The 23,220-nt window shown below is 38.8% G+C and overlaps 1 protein-coding gene across 1 annotated transcript in view; it reads right to left on the bottom strand.

The window, feature by feature from the left end:
- The window catches only part of LOC138350480 (dentin sialophosphoprotein-like), a 229,289-nt gene that overhangs the window by 2,711 nt on the left and 203,358 nt on the right, over positions 1-23,220 (bottom strand). The window contains exons 3-5 of the mRNA XM_069301498.1: positions 6,850-7,999; positions 5,519-5,569; positions 1,611-1,661 (exon numbers count right to left, since the gene is read on the bottom strand). Of these exons, the coding sequence (XP_069157599.1) occupies positions 1,611-1,661; positions 5,519-5,569; positions 6,850-7,999 (1,252 nt within the window). The remainder of the gene's footprint in view (positions 1-1,610; positions 1,662-5,518; positions 5,570-6,849; positions 8,000-23,220) is intronic.

Here is a 23,220-nt window from a genome sequence, read left to right on the forward strand (position 1 = left end):
GACAGTATGGTTGTGGTGTGGAGACTGACTGTATGGGTGTGGTGTGGAGACCGACTGTATGGTTGTGGTGTGGAGACTGATTGTATGGTTGTGGTGAGGAGACCGACTGTATGGTTGTGATGTGGAGACCAACTGTATGGTTGTGGTAAGGAGACCGACTGTATGGTTGTGGTGAAGAGACCGACTGTGTGGTTGTGGTGAGGAGACCGACTGTATGGTTGTGATGAGGAGACCGACTGTATGGTTGTGGTGAGGAAACCGACTGTATGATTGTGGTGAGGAGACTGACTGTATGATTGTGGTGAGGAGATTGACTGTAGGGTTGTGGTGTGGAGACCTACCTGTATGATTTTGGTGTAGAGACCATTTGTATAGTTGTGGTATGGAGACCGAATATATGGTTGTGGTATGGTGACCTACCTGTATGGTTGTGGTGTGGAGACCTACCTGTATGGTTGTGGTGTGGAGACCTACCTGTATGGTTGTCGTGTGGAGACCTACCTGTATGGTTGTGGTGTGGAGACCTACCTGTATGGTTGTCGTGTGGAGACCTACCTGTATGGTTGTGGTGTGGAGACCTATCTATATGGTTGTGGTGTGGAGACCAACCTGTATGGTTGTGGTGAGGAGAACTACCTGTATAGTTGTGGTGTGGAGACCAACCTGTATGGTTGTGGTGTGGAGACCTACCTGTATGGTTGTGGTGTGGAGATCTACCTGTATGGTTATGGCGTAGAAACATACCTGTAGAGTGTGTAGTGTATTGTGTATTGTGGTGTGGAGACCGACTTTATGGCTGTAGTGTGGAGGCTGACTGTATGGTTGTGGTGTGGAGACCGACTGTATGGTTGTGGTGTAGAGGCTGACTTTATGGTTGTGTTGTGGACACCGAGTGTATGGTTGTGGTGTGGAGACCAACAGTATAGTTGTGATGTGAAAGGTGACTGTATGGTTGTGATGTGGAGACCGACTGTATGGTTGTGGTGTGAAGACTGACTGTATGGTTGTGGTTCGAAGACCGACTGTATGGTTGTGGTGTGGAGACCGACAGTATATTTGTGATGTGAAAGGTGACTGTATGGTTATGATGTGGAGACCGACTGCATGGTTGTGGTGTGGAGACTGACTGTATGGTTGTGGTTCGAAGACCGACTGTATGGTTGTGGTGTGGAGACAGACTGTATGGTTGTGGTGTGGAGACATACCTGTATGGTTAAGATGTAGAGACCTACCTGTATGATTGTGGTGAGGAGACCTACCTGTATGGTTGAGGTGTGGAGACCTATCTGTATGGTTGTGGTGTGGAGACCTACCTTTATGGTTGTGGTGTAGAGACCTACCTGTATGGTTGTGGTGTGGAGACCTACCTGTATGGTTGTGGTGTGGAGACCTACCTGTATGGTTGCGGTGTAGAGACCTACCTGAATGGTCGTGGTGTGGATACCTACCTGTATGGTTGTGGTGTAGAGACTTACCTGTATGGTTGAGGTGTGGAAACCTAAATGTATGGTTGTGGTGTGGAGACCTAAATGTATGGTTGTGGTGTGGAGATCTAAATGTATGGTTGTGGTGTGGAGACCTAAATGTATGGTTGTGGTGTGGAGACCTACCTTTATGGTAGTTGAGTTCTGCTCTGCACCTTGAGGCTGGATTTCGACCACCTGAGGACAGAAACAAAACATAGTTACAACACCAATAAGGCGCAATTTGGAAAAGAGAACACTGTCCGTTATCTGGTCGAACATTTAACAATCGCAATTGAACTTCAAAACCTACTGTAGGTGTTGCAACATGATGCACAATACAGTTCCTGTGCACAGTTCGTACAGGTATTCCACAGACGTCTGCATCAATTTAGTAGAACCAAATAGTGTTGGTCCTACTGTCTTAACAACGCCTCGTCTGGTATTAAGACTTATTGAGGTGCTTTTCGTATTAATAATCATATGATCATAATTCAGTGTACAATCTCCCACAAAGTGCAAATAACAACTATCAATGTTCAACGACTTGGATGATGACAATGTTGTCATTATTGCCTGTTACTTTCCTTCCAGACCAGAGACCAGAAATGGAAAGTAGCGAGCAGTTGGTTTGAGTCCTGGCATTATATACAGTAAGCTCCTCTCCTCAATCTTTTCTGTCCTTGCTCAAAAGGATAACTTTGTCTTTGTGTGCCTTACCTGACCTATGTTGGACCATACAACGCTGGCGAATGGGTATATATGGTCTAGCCCAACATACCAAAAATTTTCATGGTGATATTAAAAACAACAATATGTACTATAATGAACAATTTTCTTGCAATAATTTTTTAATTTTGTTAGAAATTACCTACTTAAAATTATCAATTAGATTAAGGTCTTGCCCACAACACTATACGTGGTAGTGGCTTTGCAAGAACATAAAAACATCAATGCTATGTGCTCTCATATTCCCAACGTACCTTCTTGTTCATAAACAAATAAATAAATAAATAAATAAATAAATAAATAAATAAATAAATAATACAGAAGCACCAATACAGGCCTTTTAACCCGGAACACTATGACTCAAGACTACGAAATCCATCAGTTCACCTCCGCTGAGTGACACAATCTGGCCGTGGTGAAAACATTTCCACGACAACACCAGTGAGTGAACCATCCAAGGAGCTGAGACAAATAGGAGGACCAACAACAACAGTTTAGATAGTTCATTTATTATGCACCCCTTACCCATCATGTGGGCAGTAGTGGAAAGTGTTACAGAGGCATATAATGGGCTCAGGGAATGAACCCCACAATTCATTTAGTTAAGCAAGTTAGCTAAATGAATTGTGGGGTTCAGTCCCTGAGCCCATTATGTACCTCTGTAACCCTTTCCACTACCGCCCACATGATAGGTATGGGGTGCATAATAAACAGCAACATCTGCTGAAGGAGACGACAAGGTTACTCACCTTGGTGTGGATGAGAGTGTCTGAGCCATCTATAGTGAGATTGTTGGTGGTGGTGTTGACCTCGACGCGGGTCCCGGTCACCATAAAGACCTCGTGGGTGTCCTTGCCATACTTCTCTCCATCAGCACTATCAGAGTCATTTTTCTCAGCCAGAGAGTCACTGTCATCGATGGTGTCGTTCTTACCGCCAGAGTCACTGTCATCGATGGTGTCGTTCTTACCACCAGAGTCACTGTCATCGACGGTGTCTTTCTTACCATCAGAGTCACTGTCATCGATGGTGTCATTCTTACCACCAGCATCACTGTCATCGATGGTGTCGTTCTTACCACCTGAGTCACTGTCATCGATGGTGGTAATCCCGCCACCAGAGGTGTGGTGTGAAAACCTATATGTATGGTTATGGTATGGAGACCTACATGTATGGATGTGGTTTGTAGACCTTCATGTATGGATGTGATGTAGAAACATACCTGTATGTTATTAGGTGGAGACATTCCTGTTTGGTTGTGGTGTAGAAACCTACTTGTATGGTTGTGGTGTGGAGTCCAACATGTTTGGTTGAGGTGACCGACTGTACTGTTGTGGTGTGGAGATCGAAGGTATGGTTGTAGTTTGGAGACCAACTGTATGGTTCTGGTGTGGTGACCGATTGTATGGTTGTGGTGTGGAGACCAACAGTATGGTTGTGGTGGGGTGACTGACTGTATGGGTGTGGTGTGGAGACCGACTGTATGGGTGTGGTGTGGAGACTGACTGTATGGGTGTAATGTGGAGACCGAATGAATGGTTGTGGTGTGGTGACCGACTGTATGGTTTTGGTGTTGAGACTGACTGACCGAACGGTTGTGGTGTGGAGCCCGACTGTATGGCTGTGGTGTGGCGACCGACTGTATGGTTGTGGTTAGGAGACTGACTGTATGGTTGTGGTGAGTAGACTGACTGTATGGTTGTGATGAAGAGACCGACTGTATGGTTGTGATGAAGAGACCGACTGTATGGTTGTGGTGAGGACTCTGACTGTATGGCTGTTTTGAGGAGACTGACTGTATGGTTGTGGTGAGGAGACTGACTGTACGGTTGTGGTGAGGAGACCGACTGTATGGTTGCTGTGAGGAGGCCGACTGTATGGTTGTTGTGAGGAGACCAACTGTATGGTTGTGATGAAGAGACCGACTGTATGGTTGTCGTGAGGAGACCAACTGTATGGTTGTGATGAAGAGACCGACTGTATGGTTGTGGTGAGTAGACCGACTGTATGGTTGTGGTGAGGAGACTGACTGTATGGTAGTGGTGAGGAGACTGACTGTATGGTTGTGGTGAGGAGACCAACCTGTATGGTCAGGGTATGGTGATCTACCTGTATGGTTTGGTGTAGAGACCTACCTGTATGGTTGTGGTGTGGAGTCCAACATGTATAGTTGATGTGTGGAGATCGATTGTATGGTTGTGGTGTGGAGACCGATTTTATGGTTGTGGTGTGAAGACCGACTGTATGGTTGTGGTGTGGAGACCGACTGTATGTTTGTGGTGTGGAGTCCAAAATGCATGGTTGACGTGAGGAGACCGAATGTATGGTTGTGGTGTGGAGATCGACTGTATGGTTGTGGTGTGGAGACCTACCTGTATCGTTGTGGTGTGGAGAACTACTTGTATGGTTGTGGTGTGGAGACCAACCTGTATGGATGTGGTGCGGAGACTTACCTGTATGGTTGTGGTGTGGAGATCTACCTGTATGGTTATGGTGTAGAAACATACCTGTAGAGTGTGTAGTGTATTGTGTATTGTGGTGTGGAGACCGACTTTATGGCTGTAGTGTGGAGACCGACTGTATGGTTGTTGTGTAGAGGCTGACTTTATGGTTGTGATGTGGAGACCTACTGTATGGTTGTGGTGTAGAGGCTGACTTTATGGCTGTGGAGTGGAGACCGAGTGTATGGTTGTGGTGTGGAGACCCACTGTTTGGTTGTGATGTGAAGGCTGACTGTATGGTTGTGATGTGGAGACCGACTGTATGGTTGTGGTGTGGAGACCTACCTGTACGGTTATGGTGTAGAGACCTGCCTGTATGGTTGTGGTGTGGATACCTACCTGTATGATTGTGGTGTGGAGACCTACCAGTATGGTTGTGGTGTGGAGACCTATCTATATGGTTGTGGTGTGGAGACCTACCTGTATGGTTGTGGTGTGGAGACCTATCTATATGGTTGTGGTGTGGAGACCTACCTGTATGGTTGTGGTGTAGAGACCTACCTGTAAGGTTGTGGTGTAGAGACCTACCTGTATGGTTGTGGTGTAGAGACCTACCTGTATGGTTGTGGTGTGGAGACCTATCTGTATAGTTGTGGTGTAGAGACCTACCTGTATGGTTGTGGTGTGGAGACCTATCTGTATATTTGTGGTGTAGAGACCTACCTGTATGTTTGTGGTGTGGAGACCTATCTATATGGTTGTGGTGTAGAGACCTACCTGTATGGTTTCGGTGTAGAAACCTACCAGAATGGTTGTGGTGTGGAGACCTACCTGTATGGTTGTGGTGTAGAGGCTTACCTGTATGGTTGTGGTGTGGAGACCTACCTTTATGGTAGTTGAGTTCTCCTTTGCACCTTTAGGCTGGATTTCGACCACCTGAGGACAGAAACAAAACATAGTTACAACACCAATAAGGCGCAATTTGGAAAAGAGAACACTGTCCGTTATCTGGTCGAACTTTTAACAATCACATTTGAACTTCTAAACCTACTGTAGGTGTTGCAACATGATGCATAATACAGTTCCTGTGCACAGTTCGTACAGGTATTCCACAGACGTCTGCATCAATTTAGTAGGACCAAATAGTGTTGGTCCTACTGTCTTAACAACGCCCCGTCTGGTATTAAGACTTATTGAGGTGCTTTTCGTATTAATAATCATATGATCATAATTCAGTGTACAATCTCCCACAAAGTGCAAATAACAACTATCAATGTTCAACGACTTGGATGATGACAATGTTGTCATTATTGCCTGTTACTTTCCTTCCAGACCAGAGACCAGAAATGGAAAGTAGCGAGCAGTTGGTTTGAGTCCTGGCATTATATACAGTAAGCTCCTCTCCTCAATCTCTTCTGTCCTTGCTCAAAAGGATAACTTTGTCTTTGTGTGCCTTACCTGACCTATGTTGGACCATACAACGCTGGCGAATGGGTATATATGGTCTAGCCCAACATACCAAAAATTTTCATGGTGATATTAAAAACAACAATATGTACTATAATGAACAATTTTCTTGCAATAATTTTTTAATTTTGTTAGAAATTACCTACTTAAAATTATCAATTAGATTAAGGTCTTGCCCACAACACTATACGTGGTAGTGGCTTTGCAAGAACATAAAAACATCAATGCTATGTGCTCTCATATTCCCAACGTACCTTCTTGTTCATAAACAAATAAATAAATAAATAAATAAATAAATAAATAAATAAATAAATAATACAGAAGCACCAATACAGGCCTTTTAACCCGGAACACTATGACTCAAGACTACGAAATCCATCAGTTCACCTCCGCTGAGTGACACAATCTGGCCGTGGTGAAAACATTTCCACGACAACACCAGTGAGTGAACCATCCAAGGAGCTGAGACAAATAGGAGGACCAACAACAACAGTTTAGATAGTTCATTTATTATGCACCCCTTACCCATCATGTGGGCAGTAGTGGAAAGTGTTACAGAGGCATATAATGGGCTCAGGGAATGAACCCCACAATTCATTTAGTTAAGCAAGTTAGCTAAATGAATTGTGGGGTTCAGTCCCTGAGCCCATTATGTACCTCTGTAACCCTTTCCACTACCGCCCACATGATAGGTATGGGGTGCATAATAAACAGCAACATCTGCTGAAGGAGACGACAAGGTTACTCACCTTGGTGTGGATGAGAGTGTCTGAGCCATCTATAGTGAGATTGTTGGTGGTGGTGTTGACCTCGACGCGGGTCCCGGTCACCATAAAGACCTCGTGGGTGTCCTTGCCATACTTCTCTCCATCAGCACTATCAGAGTAATTTTTCTCAGCCAGAGAGTCACTGTCATCGATGGTGTCGTTCTTACCGCCAGAGTCACTGTCATCGATGGTGTCGTTCTTACCACCAGAGTCACTGTCATCGACGGTGTCGTTCTTACCATCAGAGTCACTGTCATCGATGGTGTCATTCTTACCACCAGCATCACTGTCATCGATGGTGTCGTTCTTACCACCTGAGTCACTGTCATCGATGGTGCCGATCCCGCCAACAGAGTCACTGTCATCGATGGTGTCGTTCTTACCGCCCGAGTCACTGTCATCGATGGTGTCGTTCTTACCGCCCGAGTCACTGTCATCGATGGTGCCGATCCCGCCAACAGAGTCACTGTCATCGATGGTGTCGTTCTTACCGCCCGAGTCACTGTCATCGATGGTGTCGATCCCGCCACCAGAGTCACTGTCATCGATGGTGTCGTTCTTACCGCCCGAGTCACTGTCATCGATGGTGTCGATCCCTCCACCAGGGTCACTGTCATCGATGGTGTCGTTCTTACCACCAGAGTCACTGTCATCGATGGTGTCGTTCTTACCACCAGAGTCACTGTCATCGATGGTGTCAATCCCGCCACCAGAGACACTGTCATCGATGGTGTCGTTCTTACCACCCAAGTCACTGTCATCGATGGTGTCGTTCTTACCGCCCAAGTCACTGTCATCGATGGTGCCGATCCCGCCACCAGAGTCACTGTCATCGATGGTGTCAATCCCGCCACCAGAGACACTGTCATCGATGGTGTCGTTCTTACCGCCCAAGTCACTGTCATCGATGGTGTCGTTCTTACCGCCCGAGTCACTGTCATCGATGGTGCCAATCCCGCCACCAGAGTCACTATCATCGATCTTGTTGTTCTTACCACTAGAGTCACTGTCATCGATGGTGTCGATCCCACCACCAGAGTCACTGTCATCGATGGTGGTGATCCTGCCACCAGAGTCACTATCATCGATGGTGTTGTTTTTATCATCAATGGCAATGATGATAATATGATATCTGATGGGGAATATATATATTATAGTTTTTCCAGTTAAAATGACATTTGAATTTTCTTTTAAAAATTAAACTAAGAAAATTCTTTATAGAAACACATTGAACACATAATAACTATTAACGTAATAAAACATGTATAATAATCATGAATTTATTAAGAATAGTAACCACAATTTTGTTGAAAATGTAATTTTTTTTTACCTAAATACAGGCTTTCTGGCATGTAAATATGATGTTCAAAGGTATACATAATTTATGAGGACGAGCAACACATGGGGAAAATATTTAATAAATGCAGGTAGTAAACATCAAGAACTTATTCACTTATAAGTGCATAAGCATGACGGAATTGAATATGAAATACCCAAGTAATATTTCGGGTGTAAGTGCTACTTTAGGCAATATAATTTAACATAATACACTCAATGAACTTAATAGTCATGAACCCGGGGGTGAAGAGGCTAGGAAGTTGCTTCTTAGGTTATACTGAAGGTGTACACTTATGTTTACTATATCACTACATGGAGATAACACTATATAAGGACAGACAACCAGCTGGGATAGGAAGATGGACTACCAGCTGGGATATGAGGATGGAGTACCAGCTGGGATATGAGGGCATATCCCAACAAACACAAAACGTTGTGGCAACCTCCACTAACGTCTCAACAAGGTTGTGGGAAAGACAAGTTTCATGTATAGTTCAACAGGCACATGAGGAACCTTTAATCCAAGAATGGAAAAAATATTTCTTTATGTAATAAGGTAAATGCCACCTTTACTAACACTAGTTTCACCTTTATATATTAACAAAAATATTTTGTTTATATTTCAATATTAAATTTATATATATAACATATATAAATTGTAAGTATTGTTCCATAGCTGTATGAAATATTTTTAAAACATTTATTTATGCAATGATAAGATTATATTTTTATTATACATAACTAATAAATTGACTTATATACCACTATTTGTTCCCTTATATATATTAAAGCTGTTTTTTCCAGTCTTTATTTATTTATTAAATTTATATGTCATTTTTAAATGCACAATAATAATAATAATAATTGAAACGTTGTGTCTTAGTTGTATGAAGGGTGTACAAAATATTTACTTAATCCAAACTTATATTGTATTTTTTTAATATGATTTTGCTTAAAAAAGCTTTTATAACACTATTTTTGTAAATGATATATTAAATAATACTGTCTTCATGTTTAAAATTAAATTGATGTACTTTATGTAAAATACATTAACAAAAATTGAAAATGTTGTTTTATAGGTGTTCGAAGGACACACGCAACATTTTTTCTACCATTTTTATTAGGAAGAAAATCGTTAAGGTGCATCAAAATACCTCTTTGCCACACACATCTGTATGGTAGTAGATTTTACATTAAATATAATTGAAACACAAATGGGTGAGTACAACTATATGAGTGCAACTGGGAGAGTACATGTAGGTAAGTACAACTTGGTGAGCACTGCTAGGTTAATAGAAGTAGGTCAGTACAGCTACCCAAGAACAACAAGGAGACTATATATATATATATATATATATATATATATATATATATATATATATATATATATATATATAGGTGATCACAACTTAGTGAGCACTGCTAGGTTAATATAAGTAGGTGAGTACAACTACCCGAGAACCACTAGAATCTTGAGGTTATCTTGAGATGATTTCGGGGCTTTTTAGTGTCCCCGCGGCCCGGTCCTTGACCAGGCCTCCACCCCCAGGAAGCAGCCCGTGACAGCTGACTAACACCCAGGTACCTATTTTACTGCTAGGTAACAGGGGCATAGGATGAAAGAAACTCTGCCCATTGTTTCTCGCCGGCGCCCGGGATCGAACCCGGGACCACAGGATCACAAATCCAGTGTGCTGTCCGCTCGGCCAACCGGCTCCCTAGAAGAGTACATGTTGGTGAGTAAAACTTGGTGAGCACTGCTAGGTGAATATATTCCCCATTTGCATGCGTTACAATGCCAGTATAACTGACATATTAGTCGCCACTAGTGTGGTGTACAATACCAGTACAAGTGACACACTAGTTCCCACTCACGTGGTGTACAATGCCAGTACAGCTGATACAATAGTCTTCACTACCGTTCTGTACAATGCGTGTACAACTGACACAATAGTCCCCACTAGCATGGTGTACAATGCCAGTACAACAGACACACTAGTCCTCACTAGCATGGTGTACAATGCCAGTACAACAGACACAATAGTCCCCACTAGCATGGTGTACAATGCCAGTACAACTGACACACTAGTCCCCACTAGGATGGTGTACAATGCCAGTACAACTGACACACTAGTCCCCACTAGCATGGTGTACAATGCCAGTACAACAGACACACTAGTCCCCACTAGCATGGTGTACAATGCCAGTACAACTGACACACTAGTCCTCGCTAGCATGGTGTACAATGCCAGTACAACAGACACACTAGTCCCCACTAGCATGGTGTACAATGCCAGTACAACAGACACACTAGTCCTCACTAGCATGGTGTACAATGCCAGTACAACAGAATCAATAGTCCCCACTAGCATGGTGTACAATGCCAGTACAACTGACACACTAGTCCCCACTAGCATGGTGTACAATGCCAGTACAACTGACACAATAGTCCCCACTAGCATGGTGTACAATGCCAGTACAACTGACACACTAGTCCCCACTAGCATGGTGTACAATGCCAGTACAACTGACACACTAGTCCCCACTAGCATGGTGTACAATGCCAGTACAACTGACACACTAGTCCCCACTAGCATGGTGTACAATGCCAGTACAACTGACACACTAGTCCCCACTAGCATGGTGTACAATGCCAGTACAACTGACACACTAGTCCCTACTACCATGCTGTACAATGCCAGTACAACTGACACACTAGTCCACACACCACACACTCTGTGTGGGTGTAGTCATGTGTTGGTGTAGCTGGGTGTGAGTGTGGCCGGTTGAGGGTGTAGTCGTATGTGGATGTAGAAGTGTGTAGGAGGTAGCTGGGTGAGGGTGCAGCCGGATGAGGGTGTTAGCGTGTGTGGGTGTAGTCGTGTGTGGGTGTAGTCGGATGTGGGGGGGGGGGGTAGCGGGTTGATGGTGTAGTCGTGTGTGAGTGTAGTCATATGTGCGTGTAGCCAGAATTGAGCATAGCCGGTTGACGGTGTAGTCGTGTGTGGGTGCATTCGCGTTTGGGTGTAGTCATGAGTGGGTGTAGCTGGGTGACAGTGTAGCCGGTTGAGGTTGTTGGGGTGTGTGGGTGTAGTTGTAGGAAATTTCCTACACTGAACTACTAATCTCTAGTACATTAAGAAGTAATTCTTGTACTAGGCATTCCAATCGACTAACACTACTAACCCTTAGTGTTGTGATATTAAAATTATTTCATTAAGACGTAGAACGTCATATATTTTCCTAGAAGTCATGGCCGCAGTTTTGCGTCAGCCAGCAAGCCACAAGGAATAATTTTACATATTAACTGATAGAGTAGAATCCAGCCTTATTTTGCTTTTTTATTAACAATAATCGTTTATTAATAAATTCACCTTTAGTTAGCATATATATCATCATTTCCTAGAACTAAGTTATACGACTACGATCAGCTGTTCCAGTGAATGAAATGATAGATCAAATTTCCACTCTGAATCTTTCTCATTTATTTAACATCGTTTAAATTAACTGACATGTTCTATGAGAAAACATTTGTTGTTACACATTACATTTTATTAACTTGTCATACCCATCTCCTTCCTTACTGAACATTATGTGAATATTATTAATTATACTCGGGATCCCAGCCTTGGGAGCGATTGCCCATGCACCACCCGGGATGAAGGGGAGAGTCACACGAGAGCTGCCATAGTTTTGAAGTGTTCTGAAGTTTGCTTATGGTCACTGGTTCAAATTAGGAACATCTAGCTGTCTGCGAGCTCCTGAGTGATTGTGCCACTTCTATTATTTACAGACTCCACTTTCGACAAGAAATAAGAAACTTTACAAATTTATACTAGCTCTTATAACTTGTATCAGTTGTTTCCCTTTCGTTACAACACGCGGCAACATTTAATCCCACGTTAGTGCACCTTTGATCCCAAAATCTATTTAGTATTTACAATTAAATGAATGATTCAAGGATTTGGATTGGAAATTACATAATATTTACATTTTAGCGTGGAATTAACTGTGAAAGAAAAAATTACGTCCTTCGGGTTTACGTGTTTCTTGAGAGCTGCTGACTCGAACAAGAATAAACAGGTTGATGTTGTCGGACATGATCGACGTTCATCTTAGACAGCTAAGCTGCTTACTTGTTCATTTTGTAGTTTGCCAACTGATTTATCTCTCAATGAACTAGAGAATTTAAATGACTTATTTTATTATTAGAAGTCAATAATCTAATATTATAGAATAACCCCCCAAGTTGTAGGGTATATGGATTTAGTTCTGAATTATTTTTAACATTACAGTTCATTTATCTAGAAATATTTAATCACATTTATGCAATAATTATAGGAGATCTATAAGCCACGAGTCCTCCTATTTATTAATAGAATTCTGGTCCCTCGAAGCATTTAGCACTATTCATTATAGAACTGAATTCAACCCCAAAGTAGTCATGTGTGGGTGTAGCCAGATGTGTGTGTGTGTGTTGCCGGATGAAGGTGTAGCTGGTTGAGGGTGCAGTTGTGTGTGGGTGTAGTGTGTGGGTGTAGCTGGGTGACAGTGTAGCAGGTGAAGCAGGGTGTGTGTAGACAATTACAGCAATGAAGGGAAGGCTTTGTCACAGAATGCAGTCAAAACTTCAGTGTGTCCTTTCAATACAATATTTTGGTTTATTATCTAAGGACTTGTTATATATGTATATTTGTTCCAACTTATATTACAAGATAGCAAGGAAAAAGTTATTACACAGGTAAAATGATTATCTTGCCATAAATTGCTTATGTTGGAATTTGCAGGTCAAACTGTGTCCCCACACTGTGCTTCCAACTCCAGTCCTGGTAGGATACTTTCACACCCTCCTCTCTTTGGTAAGATATCTGCACTACACTATTTATTTATTTATTTATGCATATACAAGAAGGTACATTGGGAATGTGAGGATACATAATATGGTAATTACAGTCTTGTAAAGCCACTAGTACGTGCAGCGTTTCGGGCAGGTCCTTAATCTAAGAAAATTTTAAGTAGGTAAATACTTGCAAAATTTATAAACAAAAAAAATGATAACAGTTACATGGAATGAAAAAAAGATGAGAGAAAATTGTAGGTACAGTATATTAAAGCACATAGGTAGCTAAGATTGATTGCAATGACAGCTTGAATGGTAGTCACAATACAGCATATGGCTAGCACATAAAAGAAGACAGCAATGAACACAATGATAAGGTTGTTTGATACTACATAAAAATTAGGAGATTGGGTAACACTAGGTACAGAGCAAATTTAAAGCTCAGTGTAGGAAACTAAGAAGATGAAATTAGGTACTTTTTGGTTTTGCTTTTAAATAAGGCAAAAGTTTTACAGTTTTTCAATTCACTAGGGAGTGAGTTCCCACACTACATACACACCACCACCACTACAACCCTACCTCATAACCACTACAACACATACCACCACTACCACTACCACCACTTCCACACTACCACTACCATTACCACCATCACCACTACAACACTACCTCTATCACCACTACCACACCACCATTACAACATCACCACTACCAGCATTACCGCTACCTGACTACCACTGCCACACCACCGCCACCACCACTTTCACATCACTACCAATACCACCACTACTACAACACAACTACCATCAGACTACCATCTGGGATATGAGGTGGGACTTCCAGCTGGGATATGAGGACAGATCACCAGCTAGGATATGATGATGGACTACGAGCTGGGATATGAGGACAGACTTCCAGCTGGGATATGAGATCAGACTACCAGCTGGGACATGAGGACGGACTACCAGCTGAGATATGAGGACAGACCACCAGCTAGGAAATGAGGATGAACTACCAGCTGGGATATGAGGACAGAGAAACTGATGAGATAAGAGGACAGACTACCAGCTGGTTTATGATAATGTACTACCAGCTGGGATATGAAGACAGACTTCCAGCTGGGATATGAAGACAGATGACCGACTGGGATATGAAATTGGACTACCAACTGGGATATGAGGACTAGCTACCAGCTAGGATATGAAGTTGGACTTCCAGCTGGGATATGACGACAGACTATCTGCTGGGATATGAGGACAGACTACCAGCTGGGATATGAGGACAGACTACCAGCTGGGATATAAAGATGGACTACTGTCTTGGATATGAGGACATTCTACCAGCTGGGAAATGTTGACAGACTACCAGCTGGGATCTGGGGACAGACTACCAGCTGGGATATGAGGGTATATCCCAGCAAACACAAAACGTTGTGGCAACCTCCACTAACGTTACAACAAGGTTGTGGGAAAGACAAGTTTCATGTGTGATTCAACAGGCACATGAGCAACCTTTAACCCAAGAATGGAAAAAATATTTCTTTATGAAATAAAGTAAATGCCGCCTTTACTAACACTAGTTTCACCTTTATATATTACAAAAATATTTTGTTCATGTTTAAATATTAAATTTATGTATATAACCTATATAAATTGAAAATGTTGTTCCATAGCTGTATAAAATATTCTTAAAACATTTATTTACTCGATGACTGGATTATAATTTTTATATATATAACTAATATATAGAATTATTTACCACTATTTGTTCCCTTATATATTAAAGCTGTTTTTAGAGCTATTATTTATTTATTAAATGTATATGTCATTTTTAAATGCACAATAATAATAATAATAATAATAATAATAATATTAATAATAATAATAATAATATTAATAATAATAATAATAATAATAATAATAATAATTATTATAATAATAATAATAATTAAAAGGTTATGTCTTAGTTGTATTAAGGGAGTGCAAAACATTTACTTCATCCAAACTTTATAATCCAATATTTAATTTTTTAAATATGATTTTGTTTAAAATTGCTTTTATAACACTATTTTCTATATGATATATTAAATAATACTGCTTCCACATTTAAAATTAAATTGATGTACTTCATGTAAAATACATTAGGAAAAATTAAAAATGTTGTTTTATAGGTTTTTGAAGGACACAAGCAACATTTTATCTACTATTTTATTGGGAAGAAAATAATTAAGGTGCATCAAAATACCTCTTTGCCACATGCATCTGTATTGTAGCAGATTTTACATTAAATGTAATTGAAACACAAATGGGTGATTACAACATGGTAAGTACAATTATATGAGTGCAACTAGAAGAGTACATGTAGGTAAGTACTACTTAGTGAGCACTGCTAGGTCAATTCAAGTAGGTCAGTACAACTACCCAAGAACAACAAGGAGACTATATATATATATATATATATATATATATATATATATATATATATATATATCTATATATATTATATATATATAGATATATATATATATATATATATATATATATATATATATATATATATATATATATATATATATATATATTTAGAAAAAATATATTAATTCATGAAAACTTGGCTTATTAGGCAAATCGGGCCTTGCATAGTAGGCTGAGAAGTGCGTTCTGGCTACTAGGTACGACATATATATATATATATATATATATATATATATATATATATATATATATATATATATATATATATATATATATATATATATATATATATATGTTGTACCTAGTAGCAAGAACGTCGTACTCGGCCTACTATGCAAGGCCTGATATGCCTAATAAGTCAAGTTTTCATGAATTAATATATTTTCTATATTTTTTTCTTATGAAATGATAAAGCTACCCATTTCATTATGTATGAGGTCATTTTTTTTTATTGGAGTTAAAATTAATGTAGATTTATGACCGAACCTAACCAACCCTACCTAACCTAACCTAACCTATCTTTATAGGTTAGGTTAGGTTATGTAGCCGAAAAAGTTAGGTTAGGTAGTCGAAAAATAATTAATTCATGAAAACTTGGCTTATTAGGCAAATCGGGCCTTGCATAGTAGGCTGAGAAGTGCGTTCTGGCTACTAGGTACAACATATATACATATATATATACATATATACATATATAAATATATATATATATATATATATATATATATATATATATATATATATATATATATATATATATATATATATATATATATATATATATAAATATAACTTTTTAGACACTCAACCCACCAGGGGACTCGAACACTGGCCAACAAGGTGGCAGTTGCATGCTGTATCCACTACGCTATACTTCAAAGCCATTAAGAGCAAACCGATGAAAGGAACCGATGAAAGAGCATCCGAGGTCCCACACTATCTCATCGCCTGGGAGAGGATTGGAATTCTGGTTGGTTAAATACCCCAGAATTCCTACCTCTCTTAATGGCTTTGAAGTATAGCGTAGTGGATACAGCATGCAACTGCCACCTTGTTGGCCAGTGTTCGAGTCCCCTGGTGGGTTGAGTGTCTAAAAAGTTATAAACTTCAGCTACTGGAATAGGGTAGTCTGTGCATATATATATATATATATATATATATATATATATATATATATATATATATATATATATATATATATATATATATATATATATATATATATATATATATATATATATATGTCGTACCTAGTAGCCAGAACGCACATCTCAGCCTACTATGCAAGGCCCGATTTGCCTAATAAGCCAAGTTATCCTGAATTAATATATTTTCTCTAATTGTTTTCTTATGAAATGATAAACTACCCATTTCATTATGTATGAGGTCAATTTTTTTTTATTGGAGTTAAAATTAACGTAGATATATGACCGAACCTAACCAACCCTACCTAACCTAACCTAACCTATCTTTATAGGTTAGGTTAGGTTAGGTAGCCGAAAAGGTTAGGTTAGGTTAGGTTAGGTAGGTTAGGTAGTCGAAAAAACATAAATTCATGAAAACTTGGCTTATTAGGCAAATCAGGCCTTGCATAGTAGGCTGAGAAGTGCGTTCTGGCTACTAGGCACGACATATATATATATATATATATGTCGTACCTAGTAGCCAGAACGCACTTCTCTGCCTACTATGCAAGGACCGATTTGCATAATAAGCCAAGTTTTCATGAATTAATTGCTTTTCGACTACCTAACCTACCTAACCTAACCTAACCTAACTTTTTCGGCCACCTAACCTAACCTAACCTATTAAGATAGGTTAGGTTAGATTAGGTAGGGTTGCTTAGGTTCGGTCATATATCTACGTTAATTTTAACTCCAATAAAAAAAAATGACCTCATACATAATGAAATGGGTAGCTTTATCATTTCATAAGAAAAAAAATTAGAGAAAATATATTAATTCATGAAAACTTGGTTTATTAGGCAAATCGGGCCTTGCATAGTAGGCTGAGAAGTGCGTTCTGGCTACTAGGTACGACATATATATATATATATATATATATATATATATATATATATTATTAAATATGACCGAAAAAGTAAGATTAATAATTCTAACACGAATTTTCTCTATCTTTCTTACGTTTCTTTTCACTGTTGATGGTAATTCAAAAATCAATTCTCCAAAATTCATTTTTGTTTTAAAATAAAAATAAAAATGAATTTTGGAGAATTGATTTTTGAATTGATTTTTCGTGTTACAATTATTAATCTTACTTTTTCGGTCATATTTAATAATATATGTCTACAGGAAATATATATATATGTCTATATATATATATATATATATATATATATATATATATATATATATATATATATATATATATATATATATATATATATAGGGGGGTACCACCACTGGTGTAATTATAGGGACCCACAGCCTCAGAGAAGGGAACACAGAGCACTCAGGGAAAAACTTGACATTTAACTCTGAATACGAAAGAGTGTTCACTTCTCCTACCACCCCCTTTTTTTTTTTTATTATGATGTACACTTTATTATGCAAGGTTATACAGTTACATATCTGATTTTATACAAAAAATGAACATTAAGAGGACACAAGAAAAAGTTCGCTTCCTAGAGGCTGTAGATTTCCTATATATATATATATATATATATATATATATATATATATATATATATATATATATATATATATATATATATATATATATATATATATATGTATGTGATCACAATATGGTGAGCGCTGCTAGATTAACATGTAGGTGAGTACAAATACCCGAGAACCACTAAAAGAGTACATGTAGGTGAGAACAAGTTGGTGAGCACTGCTTGGTGAATATATTCCCCATTTGCATGCTGTACAATGCCATTACAACAGACACACTTGTCCCCACTAGTGTGGTGTTCAATGCCAGAACAACTGACATATTAGTCACCACTAGCTTGGTGTACAATGCTAGTACAACTGAAACACTCGTCCCCAGTACCGTGCTGTATAATACCAGTACAACTGACACAATAGTCTCCACTATGATGCTATACAATGCCAGTGCAACTGACATACTAGTCCCCACTAGCTTGGTGAACTATACCAGTACAACTGACACACTAGTCCCCACTAGTGTGGTTTACAATACTAGTACAACTTAAATACTAGACACACTGTGTGTTTGTAGCTGTGTGTAGGTGTAGTTATGTGTGAGTGTAGCCTGTTGAGGGTGTATTCATATGTGGAAGTAGTCATGTGTAGGTGTAGCCAGGTGAGGGTGTAGGCGTGTGTAGGTGTAGTTGTGTGTGGGTGTAGACGGATGTGGGTTTAGCGGGTTGAGGGTGTAGTCGTGTGTGGGTGTAGTCATATGTGGGTGAAGCAGTTCGTGGGTGTAGTCGCGTGTGGGTGTAACTGGGTAAGGGTGAAGCCGGGTGAAGGTGTAGGGATGTGTGGGTGTAGTTGTAGGAAATTTCCAACACTTAACTACTAACCTCTAGTACATTAAGAAGTAATTCTTGTACTAGGCATTCTAATCTACTAACCTGTGGTGTTGTGATATTAAAATTATTTCATTAAGACGTAGAACGTCATATATTTTTCTAGAATGTATTGCCGCAGTTTTGCATCAGCCAGCTAGCCACAGGGAATAATTTTACATATTAACAGATCAAGTAGAATCCAGTCTCATTTTGTCTTTTTATTAAGGATAATCATTTATTAATAGATTCACCTTTAGTTAGTAAATATATCATCGTTTCCTGAAATTAATTTATACAGCTACGATTAGCATTTCTAGTTAATAATATAATAAGCCGCATTTCCACTCTGAAACTTTCTCATTCATTTAACATCGTCTACATCAACTGACATGCACTATGAGAAAACATTTGTTGCCGCACATTACATTTTAATATGACGTAAATATTTGTCATACCCCATCTCTTTCCTTACTGAACATTATGTGAATATTATGAATTATATTCCCAGCCTTGGGAGTTATTGCGCATGCACCACCCGGGTGGAAGGGGAGAGTCATGCAAGACCCGCCATAGTTTTGAGGTGTTCTGAAGTTTGTTTATGGTCATCGGTCCAAATTAGGATCATCTGGCTGTCTGCAAGCTCCTGACTGATTGTGCAGCTTCAATTATTATGGATACTACTTTTGGCAAGAAATAAGTATCTTTACAAATTTATACTGGCCTTCATAACTTGTATTAGTTTTTTCCTTGTCGTTAGGACGCGCAACAACATTAAATCCCACATAAGTGCACCTTTGATCCCTACATCTATTTAGAATTTACGATTAAATGAGCGATTCTTGGATTTGGAGTGGGAATTACATAAAATTTGCATTTTAGCATGGAATTAAGCATGAAAGAGACGAATTTCTACCTATGGATTCATGAGTTTCTCGAGAGCTGGTGACACAGAAGAATAAACGGGTTGATGTTGTCGGAAGTGATCGACGTTCATCTTTGACAGCTAAGCTGTTTTCTTGTTCATTTTGTAGTTAGCCAACTGATTTATCTCTGAACTAGAGAATTTAAAGTATTTATTTTATTATTAGAAGTCATTAATCTCATATTATAGCATAACGCCCAAGTTGTAGGGTAAATGGATTTAGTTCTGAATTATTTTTAATATTAAGTTCATTTATCTAGATATATTTAATCATACCTGCCATATATAATCATATCTGTATTTACTCTATACAAATGAAAACTACAAAATCGAAAAAATATAGCACCAATATATATTAACTTTATTCCTCATCATTTATTGTATTTTATGCCAACCCAAATGGCTAGGACTTTGAGATTGGAAATGTACTAAGGTATGTACAACTCTAGCCTAACTCATTAGCCAACCTAGTTAGGTAGATTTACTAGTAAACTAGCATTGTACCAAGCAGTACAACCTAATGAACATTTAATATTGTGCAGACCCAAATCAGGGTTGGATTTATTATTATTTTACATGAATTGTGTTTCCATATCTTATATTTACCGTGTACATCTCTGAGTGCTACTAGGTGTCACTATACCAACCGAAAATGAAGAGCTAGCTGGAGGTATAACCGTAGGGACATCCAAGCATCACTCAAATCTTAGCTATTTACTATTAGGTAGGTAAGCAAACCTCTACATGACGTAGGATATCATAGCTTAACCAAGAAATTGATTATTAGGCTATCAGTAACCGTACTGGTTCTATGTATATTTGAACCAGTACCCTAGTCATTTTCATAACCAAATCATGGGACCAACTAAGCCAAAATCCACAGACTGTACACCAGAAGAAATGTCCAGCAACTGCTTATTATATCTTAGATCATACATGAGTCACAAATGCCATGTGACTCGACAGCTGAATAAGTGTGTTCAGCTGTTTCAGTCAGGTGTCACTGCCAAAATATTAGAAAATCACACAAAGGTGGCCAAGCAAAAGTTGCAGAGAACAGATGAGGCTGCAGATGACTATCTAAGAGTCCTCATGCAACAAAATGCTGAACCCGATAAACTAGATACCTTCCATGCCAAAAGGGCAGTTTGAGGAGGGTGTCCAAAATCATTTGGATAAATTAACACAATTCCTAGAGTGATTGAATCGAGGGGGCATTAGTTCCAGATTTCCCCCCCCCAAAAAAATGCATTAAATGAAAAATAGTTCGATTTCAATCAAAGTTTTTTGACTAATTGTATATAAAAAAGGGTTTCCTCTGGTCCAAGTCTCAGCATCGTAGCATAAATAGGAAGGGAGAAAAAAAAATTGAGGAAGGTATCAAAATTATTCCAAATTGGTCAAAAACAATTATCAAACACAAGTGTCAACTGAAATCATTTCTATGACTCTCAGCTATCACAATAGCATATATTAAAAAAATATTATAATTAGTTTTATTAGAAAAATAATTAAGTTAAAAAAAATTGATATATATTTTGTTTTAATTTTTTTTATGGCGATTTGCATGAAACTTATACACCTGACTGCACATAAGCATATCTGTAAGGGGGGCCAATTTTGGAGAAAACTAGTTGATGTCAACCTCAGCCACAGATGGCAGCACCTTAGACTTTATTATTTTCAAGTAATATAAACGTTCAAATAACTCTTTCATTTTTTATTCAATTTACATGAAACTTACACCTTATATGTAAAGTTTGTCTCTAAAATCCCGAGAAATCGTTTTTTCCTAAGTTCATTTATGATTTTATAATAGCAATAAATATGACATATTTGCATAATTTTGGGGGGAACTTTGAATATTTGTATTAGGAAAACTAAAGATGTTTTGGAAACTCCCTTACTCCAGATCCTTTATTATATGTTAATGTGTCAGAAAAGTATCATAGAATGATTATATCTGAAAGGTGTGTTTGTTTATTTACACTTGATAATGTGTAAAATTCGTTGAAAAAATTAAAAAATTAAAATCTCCCTTTCTATTTACGCTGCAGTACTGAAACTTAGTACAAATGCAGCCCTTTTCATATACAACTGGTCAAAAAAATATTGGTTGACATTGAACGACTTTTGCGAAACCATTCAAATGCCCCCCTGAAGATCAACTCAGTTTCTCAAAATACTGACAACGAGTAATACTAATATACATGAAACACTCAAGGAAGTTCGCCTTCCTACCATTGATCTTCCTTATCTTCATGGTAGGGATGATGAGAATTTCGAATGATATTGGAACACATTTGACTCTTTAGTAAACTCAAAGGGTTCAATCAGTAAACCTAATAAATTTCTTTATTTGCAAAGTACCCTTGAGGGTGAAGCAAAGGCAGTTATCGAACATCTAATTCCTAGTGATAATGACTACGATACTTCCTTACAGTTATTGGAAGTTAAATACAGCAATAAAGAAATTGCTATAGCTAATATTTATTATAAGTTAAGAGCGATACCTACACCAGATACGACACCTGAAGCTGTACAAGAATTTAGACTCCAGGTAGAGTCTCTAATTAAACCTCTGGGTGCCAAAGCAGATGTACCTAGAGCAGAGTGGGTATTGAAATTGGAAATACAGAGAAAATTTCCTAAAGAGATTCTAGCATGCATCTGTTCTCATTATAGAACAGACATCCTATATCTAGATGAGATTTTCGTGGGATTAAGGATAACAGTTAATCGACTGAGAGCTCATGAGAAAATAATATCCGACACTGACAAATCAACCACTGATAAATCAGTAAAACCTAAAGGTACCTCCAAACAGCCTAATAAGTCTAAAACCACTACTTCCACTCCCAAATGGAAAAATAATACCATAGGTACATAAACAGTCAGCCTTTCTAATCCTGTAGTCAATACGTCCCCGAAAGTTGTGACTCCTGAACCAACTACAGGAAGGAGATGCTGTCTATTCTGTCAAAAAAATCATACCATTTATCAAGGTCACACCTTTCCTGATCGCGCTACCAGAGTAAGGCGCCTCAAGGAACTGCACAAGTGCACTAGGTGCTTGATGCAGCATGATCCTAATACCTGCACCACCCCATTATGCATATGCAACAGGTGCCATCAGGATCAACATCATTCTGCATTGTGTGGAGTTGATAGGCCAAAATCGGCTAAACTCCAGGTGGAACAGGATGTTTCCACCACTGTGCAGTAGTACAAAGTATGGCAAGAGGTTAATGTGCTTAATACCAAGTCTCATAATAAT

The sequence above is a fragment of the Procambarus clarkii genome, chromosome 45 (assembly GCF_040958095.1).
Source record: "Procambarus clarkii isolate CNS0578487 chromosome 45, FALCON_Pclarkii_2.0, whole genome shotgun sequence".
Taxonomy (NCBI): Eukaryota; Metazoa; Arthropoda; class Malacostraca; order Decapoda; family Cambaridae; genus Procambarus; species Procambarus clarkii.